This window comes from Malus sylvestris, chromosome 7 (assembly GCF_916048215.2).
Source record: "Malus sylvestris chromosome 7, drMalSylv7.2, whole genome shotgun sequence".
Classification (NCBI taxonomy): Eukaryota; Viridiplantae; Streptophyta; class Magnoliopsida; order Rosales; family Rosaceae; genus Malus; species Malus sylvestris.
In genome coordinates, this window is record NC_062266.1 from 6,926,274 (window position 1) to 6,937,257 (window position 10,984).

At 37.0% G+C, this 10,984-nt stretch overlaps 2 protein-coding genes and 1 long non-coding RNA gene across 7 annotated transcripts in view; 1 reads left to right on the forward strand and 2 right to left on the reverse strand.

Moving 5' to 3' along the window:
• The window catches only part of LOC126628289 (uncharacterized), a 99,293-nt gene that overhangs the window by 36,102 nt on the left and 52,207 nt on the right, over positions 1-10,984 (reverse strand). The gene's annotated exons all lie outside the window — the stretch shown is intronic.
• LOC126628281 (DEAD-box ATP-dependent RNA helicase 40-like) lies at positions 999-6,207 on the reverse strand. Its single transcript, XM_050297910.1, has 7 exons — positions 5,875-6,207; positions 4,847-5,491; positions 4,495-4,583; positions 3,665-3,764; positions 2,623-2,874; positions 1,908-2,074; positions 999-1,481 (listed from the first exon to the last, which is right to left on the reverse strand). Exons 1-7 carry the CDS (start codon positions 6,034-6,036, stop codon positions 1,196-1,198), a joined length of 1,701 nt encoding a protein of 566 aa, XP_050153867.1. The 5' UTR covers positions 6,037-6,207; the 3' UTR covers positions 999-1,195.
• On the forward strand, positions 8,969-9,720 carry LOC126628305 (uncharacterized). Its single transcript, XR_007625364.1, has 3 exons — positions 8,969-9,244; positions 9,340-9,499; positions 9,582-9,720. It is a non-coding gene; the product is annotated as an uncharacterized LOC126628305 (long non-coding RNA).

The window sequence follows — 10,984 nt, forward strand, 5'->3', positions numbered from 1 at the left end:
GAACTGATAATATTCTTCCATTCAAACCTTGGAACTAAAGCTTAAAAAGGTGTGTGGTTAAGGCGTCCAACTCAGAGAATGATACTTCAATTGTGGCAGTAACTTGACAAGGAAAATTCATGTGGATAAAAGAAATGTAGAATAGCACACATAGCTCCAAAAGCTTATTCTCATTCAACTCATGGTCGATGGTACATCATTTTTATGTCGTGACGTGAGGAACTTAGACATCCTACTCTTCTCCCCAACTAATTAATGATTTTATTGATAGGAGTACTTTCATTACAAACTACTCTTCTCCACACTTTCGGAAACGTTGTGCTGCCCATAAGCCCATAGCAGAGCTAATTGGTGAGAAGATATAATTTCTTTGATTTTCTTATCAATTCGAGAGGATTCAGAGTTGAGACATCTTTTGGCTTAGGATACGAGTATTATATTCGTACTTTTCATAAAAACTTTCGTTTTATGTATACATATTAATGATCCGTTAAATTGCATGTTTTTTAGAACTCCAACAGAAGATACACGCTTTATAAACGTACATACGTACTTTTCACATTTAAACATGTTATTTTCACATATTTTTTAATAATATATAAAAAAAATTCATGCAATTTACCAGTATTTTAACTTTTTTTTACAAGCGATAACATTAGTGTGTCACCTTGGTAAATGTTAAGGGGAGGGAGATCAGTGGGAATTTTAAACTCACACTAGACCAGGGCGCATAAGCATTATTGCTATCTGTCACTGTGAGTATTTTAACATATTATTGAATAAATAAAAACAAATAAAAATTTTAACAAATACATTTTAAATTAAAAATGGCCAAAATTTTCGAAGTATTATTTAGCAAAATTGCTGAATATTACACAAACATATTTTTCACATACTATATCCATTTGCATTTTACTAACTATGCTTCCAACATAATTAAGAAAAATATCACAAAACTAAGAGCTAATTGGTGAAAAAAAATAAAGAGAGCCAAACGATTGATAAAGAAGGGAATTTTTCATAGGGGATTCAGGCAATAGAAGTTAAGGACAAACAATGAGTAGTCTTTTCAATCATCGACAAGGATTATAACGTATTACAACTAAGACTTGCAAGAAGAAATCAATTATAAAATGACAACATTTGGCAAAATTGGTGAGTCAAAACGGAGACGAAAAAAATCCAAATGTCATTGCTATGAAGACGACATTTTTCTTAGGGCTTCAGGCACTGCCTGCCCACATTGTTCAAGGATCTTAATCAACGGTGCAGCAAGCTTTGCGTCTTCTCTGGCAAAAAAGCTATGCAATACGCCATTCACAGAGTACCGAGCCATTCTCGTGAGGATTTGAACGTAACTGTCAATTGAGAGGGTCAAATCGGGTAGAACTACACATTCGTACTCACTGAAGTCGGTTGCACCAATTTGGTCTATGTCAATCATGGAGACTGCAGGCCTGGTCCTGCCCTTCATTTCCACACTGAACGGATGACAAAGACAAACAATGAGCCATTCTCAGAAAACAGAGTATGAGCATATATTGAGCAGCAGTTTAGTTTATGGGACTGCAAAAAGGAATACAATACTGTTTTCTCATAAGCACACCAGTCGACTACTGCCACGAGGAGTGTTACCGCAGTAAACTTCTCCCTGACCAAAGAAAAAACTAACTTCTACCTTTCTGTACATGATACAAGCCCTCAAATTTGTATAGCATGCCCTTAGTTTAAACTAACTCAATTAAATGAACATTCGACCCAAAAAAAAACTCGGTTTATTGAACAAGATGCCTTTAGTTTAAACTCCGAATTTGTATAACACAATAAACTCCAAACAAATGCTGCATGACAAAAACGAAATACAAGTCATTGAAGGCATTCATGAATAAAATAAAGAGAATAACAACCTGTTCTCAACTTCTGTAGAAACTGAGTCAGATGTGACGGAATAACCCTTGAACTTCAGAGCGGTAGCTAGTTTACGATACTTATCATCTTTCCCCACTATATATAGCACCTTAGAAGCCTGAGGTTGGTGTCGACCACGATAAGCCTGATCAAGAACTCCGATAGCCTGCAAAAGTACTTGACAGGTAGGTATAACTGAATTCTGTTTCAAGGATGTATTCCCCAACAATCCAGAGCTAATTAAATGAATAAATAACTACATGACCAAGCTTTCTCCACTATAACTGAGCAGCATTTTCCTTCATATTACTCGTGTAATTACTCTTTCTTTTTCTATAATGCACATTACAAAATTCAAGAGAGAGTTATGTTTACGAAATCCTTCGCAAGTCTCACTACATCAAGGAATTTTAGAACTTGCACATTTAAGAATTCAATAGCATCCTGTCGCTTTTCAACAAACCAACCCTAAGTCCTCTAACTATCACTACCATCCAATTCCTTAGGTAAAGATACACATTACGTATTGAGGCTTACAGCGTACCTCCACATTACAAACTTTTTATCAAGATATGATTTTTAAATATTAAAAAGGACAACAGTTATAGTGGAAAATTGAAATAATTAAGAAACAGTTTTCTTTCCAGAATTACAGTTAACCTTACTATCAACATCACACATGAAAAGTAGATTTTCTTTCAAAAGTCCACATACCTTTGGCAGTTTTTCTTTCGAAAGACACATGTTTACAGACTGAATGATGCATGCACTTTGACTGGTGAGAGAACTATTTAGAGATAATCTACGAACTGATCCCGTCAGAAGATTTTGCACCACTCGTACGCAGGCATATCTATGGCAATCGTTGAAAACAACTGTATGGGTTTTTCCATTTATAGATTGGCGAATAGAATTTATTTTATCCAAGCAACCTTCGCTATAGAAAGATTCCAGTCCATCAATGACCTGTTCAAGTGACAAAGGAATACATTAAAAAAAATTCTTTCTGAAGGTAATGTAAAAGGAACAAAATAAAACATCATTATGGACACTTGGTGGATTGATGAAACATACGTAACTGTTAGCTCTCATCGATCTTAGAGTGAAAATTACTACCCTATGTTTCACAAAGGTCTATGAAAAGCATTGGCTAAAGGTATTGTGAGCTAAGGAGTCAAATTATGAATTTAGGTGTGGTTGGATGAGGAATTCCAGTAACAAGGGATTTAGGCTAAATTCGTTCGAAATGCACCGCAAAACATTAGGCACAGGGAATGAAAATGCACTTAATGAGCCTTAAAAAGCCATTAAACAAAGGATTTTCAAAAGACTCATTTGAAGTAATTATGTATAAATCCCTCTCAGTGCATTGCATCATCATTTCGTATTCATGTTTCATCTTTTGTAGTTCATTTGTTAATGTAGCCAAAATCCTTGGTACTTGGTACTCCCTCATCCAGCACAACATCAGTGTCCATGCACTAAAACACATACAAACCACAACAAGAAGAAATAAAAACTATATATAAAAAATAAAAAATAAAAAAAAAACCCTAGGAATCCAATGTGTGGGAGGTAACAGTGATAGTGTAACTATACCTACAGTAAGTCATTACCGCTGATTTTGAAAATTCAATGGATTTACAAACGGGCTAAAGAGTAATTAGAAATTTAATAAGTAAGAAAAAATAATGTAAGATTAACAAATGTACACCTGATACTGCACAATAAATAAACAAGTTAAGGAACAAAATACCAGCAAGGAAACCCCAGATAGATCAATGGCCTTCAAGGAAAGAAGCTCCAAAAGTCTCTCAGGTGTTGAAATCATAATCTCAGGTTCAGAGCTTTTCAGACTATTTACAAAACCACAACTAATCAGAAACCGTATCAAGGAAAAACTGTTTATGAAAGGCTAAGTAGATCCAGCATATACAAGAAAGGCACACAACCAACAACTTAAAGCTTGTGTTTATAATTCTGCATGCGTAACTTAATAGACAACGATACAACGCAACTTTACATGTGCATACAAGCACGGAAGAGCAGTCGCATGACAAATGTGCACCCACACATACAGCCGTACATGCACACAGACCTGCAAGCCTGCATATATACACGTACACACACACACACCCCAGAGCACTAAGCATACTTATTAACTTGATAAGAACGATAAGAGACGCGCTATGCCAAATGTACTCCATTTTGTTTCTTTTTCACATCATTTGCAGTTCATGCTTAAAACAGCAAAGCCATTGCATCGTAGATCTTTTTCTTTTTCCCACAAGTTTAAAAATCAGAATCATGTTGTGTAAATGGCCATGTTGTATCACTGGTCTGAACAAGCATGCCACAGAGCTTTTATATTATATATAAATAGATATAAACTAGTATGAAAAACTTTAAAACAAAACTAAAAACAGCAAACGTTAAGGTTACATGAAAGTCACTAATTAATATGGACATGGTAAATCAAGAATGCCCATGACAAGAATTGCATAAAGCAAATCAATTAATTTTGCAACAAATGCACCAAAATGGCTTTATCCCGAGGCACCAATTTTGAAATATCAGAATATTTACCCTTCAATCTGGTGATCCAAGGAAGCACCAGGATGTATACTCACTGTATGTATTCCAAGAGCCTTCAATGGTTTGCATACTGAACGTACCTGATCATCATTAAACAAACATGTCATACAACGACATAAATAACTTAACGAGGGCAAATGAAACTCTCGAGAGGGTGTATGTGATTCCATAGATATGGAGTCGGAGCAATACATTGTGCTTGAATTAACAATTTAACAGTCTCATGCGCCCTATTTATGTGTCACTTTTATGCAACCTAGATTAAACCTTAAAGTGGTCGGCCACTCAAAGTGAGCTTTAAAATTTTCAACCAATGATTGCTAAACTACCATATCATACAAACCTTTGTGGCTTTCTCCTGGGATGGAACAAGGAACAAAAGAAATGGGCTGGTGACTGATAAACCTTCTTCATCCTTTCTAGAAACTGAATCAGCAGTGCAGGAAACCATCCATGCAATTTGCTCCATCTTAGAAGAGGTTCTGCTTGTCTCAAGTATATCCTTCCCAGCTGAATAACATTTCCAAAACTCAACTCCCCAAGTACTCACAAACAAGGGCTTGTCCTCCTCGTTATCATAGGTACCATCACAGCGAAGTGAATTTTCTATGGCATTCAAGCACTGAATAAGATACTTAGATGGACAATCTAAGTTTTCACAGACCTTTCCCTGATGCCCGTAGATGCCACCATTCCCATCCAGCTGAATCTTTGTATTTCCAGGGTCAATTCGGCTTCTATGAGCCATGGTATTAATAGATGCCAGTGATTTCTTTAGCTCATCCTTCAAAACCGTTACCATCTCCTTCTTCTGCGCTGGACCATCCACCATTTCAGTATCGAGAATTTCTTTACTTTTTTCTTTCAAAATCACATTCTCATGCTTATGTGAAACCATGGGTTTCTTGGTTGCTTTCTTCTCAAAATCCTTTGCACCATTCCTGTCATTGAAGGGATCATCAAGGGTAGGAAGGCTAAAGCACATACCCTGCAATGTCATGATAAATTAGACTCTGCTTAATTACTCGGGGACCGGTAATCAAATCTAAATGCTTCCGTTACGAAAACGGCTGTAAATTACTTGGTCTCACATATCATGTGGAAGGTAGCAACACAAGAACTCAGGAAGCACCACCATTAATTGGTGGTAAAATTCACCACCCCATTGATTTGTCATTAGATGATTTTAAATTTCGAGATTTGTGTAGTACATACATCAAATCAAACCCATATAACGAACAACAATAAAATGGTGAGCATGGTAAGCAAAATGCACTCTAATTAACATATAATCAATTTCTCTTTTTCTACTATTCTATAAAGCATATAATCAAAGAAAAGGAACCAGAAAAGTCCGGTTGGAGGAAGTACCTGACATTTCCGGCGTTTGCCGGAATGGCGGCGCTTCTTGGCAGCAATAATGGAGGCAACGCGGGCAGAGATTGCAGAGGAAGAACGGTCGTTCTTGTTGTGGAGCTTCTTTCTTTTGACCTTGTTCTGCTTCTTCCTCACTGCATCATCACCCTTCGCCATTCCGAAATTCCAGAGATTCAGAGAGACTCAGAGAGAGAAAGAGAGGGGTTGCTCGCGCTTCCTTCCACTTCAACTTAGGCCCTGAGAGGTCGCGGCGGTTTATAGTTCGTGCCTTTCGTGGGACTTCTGTAGCAGTTTGGGTTTTAAGGGTACTTTGGTCATTTAAAAATTCTATTGGAGCTTCACATGCGAATGAACAAGAACATTTTTCAATATGCCGGTAATACAGTCTGAGACACTAAGCATCATAGTGTAATTAGTTGAATTTTTATTTTAAGTATAAATCAGTTATATTATTACACTTGATGTATCAGGTCAAATTATTAACAAACTAACAAATCTTTTGAACAACATACTCTCAACCTAGCAAATACGCACATTTTTTCGGATTAACCCATATTTTATCTTTCTACATGGTTTTTTTAATGTTTTGACATCATATTAAATAAATAGATCCTGGTAATATGTTTTGGAAGCTCAAGAAGAGGAAGATTCAACAAGCTCATGATCATCTAGGCGAAAATTCAATTACGATATTGGAAGCTCAAGTAACTATTTCTTCATGTTGTATTCTAATTACTTATGTAGACATCGAAATTTCGGTAAATAAATGTTGACCGATAAATCAAAGTTTCAACGCTCATGTATTACATAAATTTTACACGTAGCATGTGTCTAAACAAAAAATCAAAATAAGTTGGAAAAGTCATCAAACAGGACACGTGTCAACACCTGGCAGAAACGACTTATTTCATCTGGAATATTATATTCAAAATTAGGCCTTGGAAATTTCTATAAATAGAAGGCTAATTCATTCATTTTGGGGTAACCAAAATCATTAGGCAAAATTCTTGAAGCTCTGAAGCTCTGAAACTCCGAAGCTCTCAAGCATCCAGGTTCTCGAAGAATTAAGAAAGCTCTATTCGTTCTTCGTTCATCGTTCTTCCAAGATCAAGCCCCGACGGCCCTTGGATCAACAAGCCACCGTTCTTCAAGATCAAACCCAAAAGCCCTTGAAGATCCGTTCATCACTGTTCTTCAAGATCAAGCCCAAAAGCCCTTGAAGATCCGCTCATCACCATTATTCAAGATCAAGCCTCAACGGCTCTTGAAGAAACACTCATCCTCAAGATCAAGCCCCAACGGCTCCTTGAAGATTCGCTCAAATCCACCTTCAAAGATCAAGCCCACGGCCCTTGAAGAAACTTCCAACAGTTCATCCAAAATCAAGCATAGACATCGAAATTTCGGTAAATAAATGTTGACCGATAAATCAAAGTTTCAACGCTCATGTATTACATAAATTTTACACGTAGCGTGTGTCTAAACAAAAAATCGAAATAAGTTGGAAAAGTCATCAAACAGGACACGTGTCAACACCTGGCAGAAACGACTTATTTCATCTGGAATATTATATTCAAAATTAGGCCTTGAAAATTTCTATAAATAGAAGGCTAATTCATTCATTGGAGGGGAACCAATTCATATTACACCTTGAAACTCTGAAGCTCTGAAACTCCGAAACTCTCAAGCATCCAGGTTCCCGAAGAATCAAGAAAGTGTTCTTCGTTCTTCGTTCATCGTTCTTCCAAGATCAAGCCCCAACGGCCCTTTGGATCAACAATCATCCACCAATTCAAGATCAAGCCCCGACGGCCCTTGAAGAAAGTGTTCTTCGTTCCTCGTTCTTCGTTCTTCCAAGATCAAGCCCCGACGGCCCTTGGATCAACCATCCACCAATTCAAGATCAAGCCCCGACGGCCCTTGAAGAAAGCACCATCGTTCATCATCCGTTCATCCAAGATCAAGCCCTAACGGCCTTTTGGATCAACAACGTCGACAAATCCACACATCCAACCGTTCATCATAAGATCAAGCCTCAACGGCCCTTAACGGCCCTTGAAGAAACACTCATCCTCAAGATCAAGCCCCAACGGCTCCTTGAAGATTCGCTCAAATCCACCTTCAAAGATCAAGCCCACGACCCTTGAAGAAACTTCCAACAGTTCATCCAAAATTAAGCCTCGACGGCCCTTGGATCAACGAAACATCCACAAATACACACCTTACGGAGATTGAATCAGAGGATCAAATTTAAGAGAGATTGTAACCCAAAATCATCAAATACAAATATTTGTTTGTGCACGTTGTTCTTGTCTCGTTTGTTTTAGGAATTTTCCGTGTTCACAACTTAGTCTTTGTAAAAAATTTATGCCTTACTCTTCGCCCTCTAAATTTGTCATGGCCTTGTGGGTAGGCCCGAAATTTACTTGAACATGAGATTAGAGATTGTGAGTGTGTCACTACTAGTTACCGCTAGTAGACATGATTTGAGTGATGGATATTGTGTTATTTAACTTCTAACCAAAAGATTGTATCATTGAATGAGAGTGGCTCAACTTAGGTTCTTTTTTGTCTTATATGATAAAGATTTTTCTTATGTAAAGAATGCAATAACAATATATAAATGGTGAAGAGAAAGAAAAATTGCTTAGGTGCTTTATATTGAGGTGGAGGAATACTAGTAAAGAAAACAAAGCTATAATGAACTGAGTGCTTTGACTTTGATTGAAAGAAATGGAAGAGCTTGCAATGAAATGAAATTAAAGAGCTTTGAAATAAAAATGGTGCAGCTGTAAAGAGATTTGTTTGATTGTTTGAGTGTCCCTTCTTCTCTGCCTGGCTTCAAATATATAGAGAACAAACCATAGTGTGAACATAAAGCCACTTGATGCAGATTCAACCTCCCCCAGATCCACCTCCTTAGGAAATGATATTAAAAGAAGCCACATGCTGCATTCCACCGTCCAAACCTCAATTATATGAGAAATATCTACAAACATATATCATATAAAACTGGGTGCCACTTGATATTTCTAAGCCAAACATGTGCCACTAGTCTAGCCTAATTTCACAATAACCCCACAAAATGCCATAATTTGGCTTTAGTCCCAAATGAGTGAAAATTTGCCAATTTTAGGCACAAACACTTACATAAAAATACTCCCTTTTATGTGTACAAGAAGCTTTTGAACAAAAGCAGGCATCCATGTTTGTTGCTTGGGATAGGCTATTTGCCTTGCACAACGCCTTACTGGTGGAATCGTGGTCAATGAAAGCAGTCTTTTTCTATTTCATATGGATGCTTGTCATTTACATGTTAACCAGCACAAAGCAAACTATGCAGCGAGACACTGGCTTTACTTGTGTAAGTATATCATCAAATCATTGTCAGTATTTTTAGCTAATGTATGTTTTGTGATTTCTTAACTAAACTGGCACCGAAACGATTTTTCGTCACAGTTCTGTGCCTGTCATTCCTGCTCGAATTTACGATCCTTAGATTTCCAACGATGGAATAGAGCAGCGGACTCGGTGGGTTAGTGGAGTTAGGACGTTTATGTGCTGTATGCTGCACTTCACATATTATATATGCTTGTTGGAAATACAAGTAAATGAAAAGGTACTCATCAGGCGTGCATAAAATTATATAGTTGGTTCTTTATGATTTGCATTTAACATGTCTATGTCTTTGAAATTTTCAGGGACCACGAAAGGCTAAACTACGATATGCTACAAAAACCAACGGAGGAGGTTATGATTAAGCTTGCGAAAAAAATGCAGAGTTGTCGTGGGAATCATCAGATGATGAATCTGACTGGTCTGCATACGCTGACAAAGACATATCAGATGGCATTGAACATCTAAAGGGTTCCAACTATTTCAGGGAAGAAGTTGGAGATAATCTACATGAAGATATATCCTTGAAGGTTTCTGCAGTTGCAATCGAATATAATTTGATGTAAAAAGTCATTTAGATCATTCATGACTCAATGGTCCTAATCTATTTGTATTATATACAAATCATCATTCATCATCAACATATATAATCTTTTTTTTACTAGATATTTAAAGTGGATCCTAGAAGGCTTTTTATTCAAAATGGTCCTTGAGATTTGCATCATCCATAAGTTTGGTCCTGAGATTTAAAATCAATAGAAGTAGTCCTGAGATTGTCCACCATCCAATGATTTTGGTCCTTCCGCTGAAGCTTTTGGCCGGAAGTTTGGGCAATTTTCAAAGCTTCGTAACTCAATCGTTTCTTAACCAAATTCGACCAGTAATATATCAAAATGAAGATAGGAAAGTATAGAATAAGATTATATCTATTTGGAAGCCCAATGGTTGCCGAAGATGGTCGGAAAATAGCCTCAAAATTGACTGGTCCGAGGGAAAACTGGAAACCTCACTGGAAACTGGGTAAACTTTAAACGTTCATAACTTCTTCAATACTCAACGAAATTAAGTGATATAAAAACAAAAATCATAATTCTCAATGCGAAGAACAGAATGGTACCCTTTTCAAAGGCTAAATCGCCGTGGTTTGTCCAAAAAACGGCTCGAAAGTTGCTGACTCGTTTTTCAACAGCCACTTTCGAGCCGTTTTCCGGCCAAACCACGGCGAGTTAGCTGTTGAAAAAGGTACCATTATCTTCTTCTCATCGAGAATTCTGATTTTTGTTTTTGAATCACTTAATTTCGTTGAGTATTGAAGAAGTTATGAACGTTTAAAGTTTACCCAGTTTCCGGCGAGTTTTCCAATTTTCTCTCGGACCAGTCAACTTTGAGGTTATTTTCTGACCATCTCCGAAAATCATTGGGCTTCCAAATAGATATAATCTTATTCTACACTTTCCTATCTTCATTTTGATATATTACGGGTCGAATTTGGTTAAGAAACGATTGAGTTACAAAGCTTTGAAAATTGCCCAAACTTCCGGCCAAAAGCTTCAACGGAAGGACCAAAATCATGGATGGTGGACAATCTCAGGGACTACTTCTATTGATTTTAAATCTCAGGGACCAAACTTATGGATGATGCAAATCTCAATGACCATTTTGAATAAAAAGCCATACTAGAATTATGTGATCAAAAAATCAGAAAAAG

Coding starts and splice junctions, on each gene's coding strand:
- LOC126628281 (XM_050297910.1), bottom strand. CDS start 6,036: ATGGCGAAGGGTGATGATGCAGTGAGGAAGAAGCAGAACAAGGTCAAA. Junction 3,765..4,494: donor TTGGATCACCAGATTGAAGG/GTAAATATTCTG, acceptor TTTTGTAAATAG/TCTGAAAAGCTCTGAACCTG. Junction 2,875..3,664: donor TATCTGGGGTTTCCTTGCTG/GTATTTTGTTCC, acceptor TCACTTGAACAG/GTCATTGATGGACTGGAATC.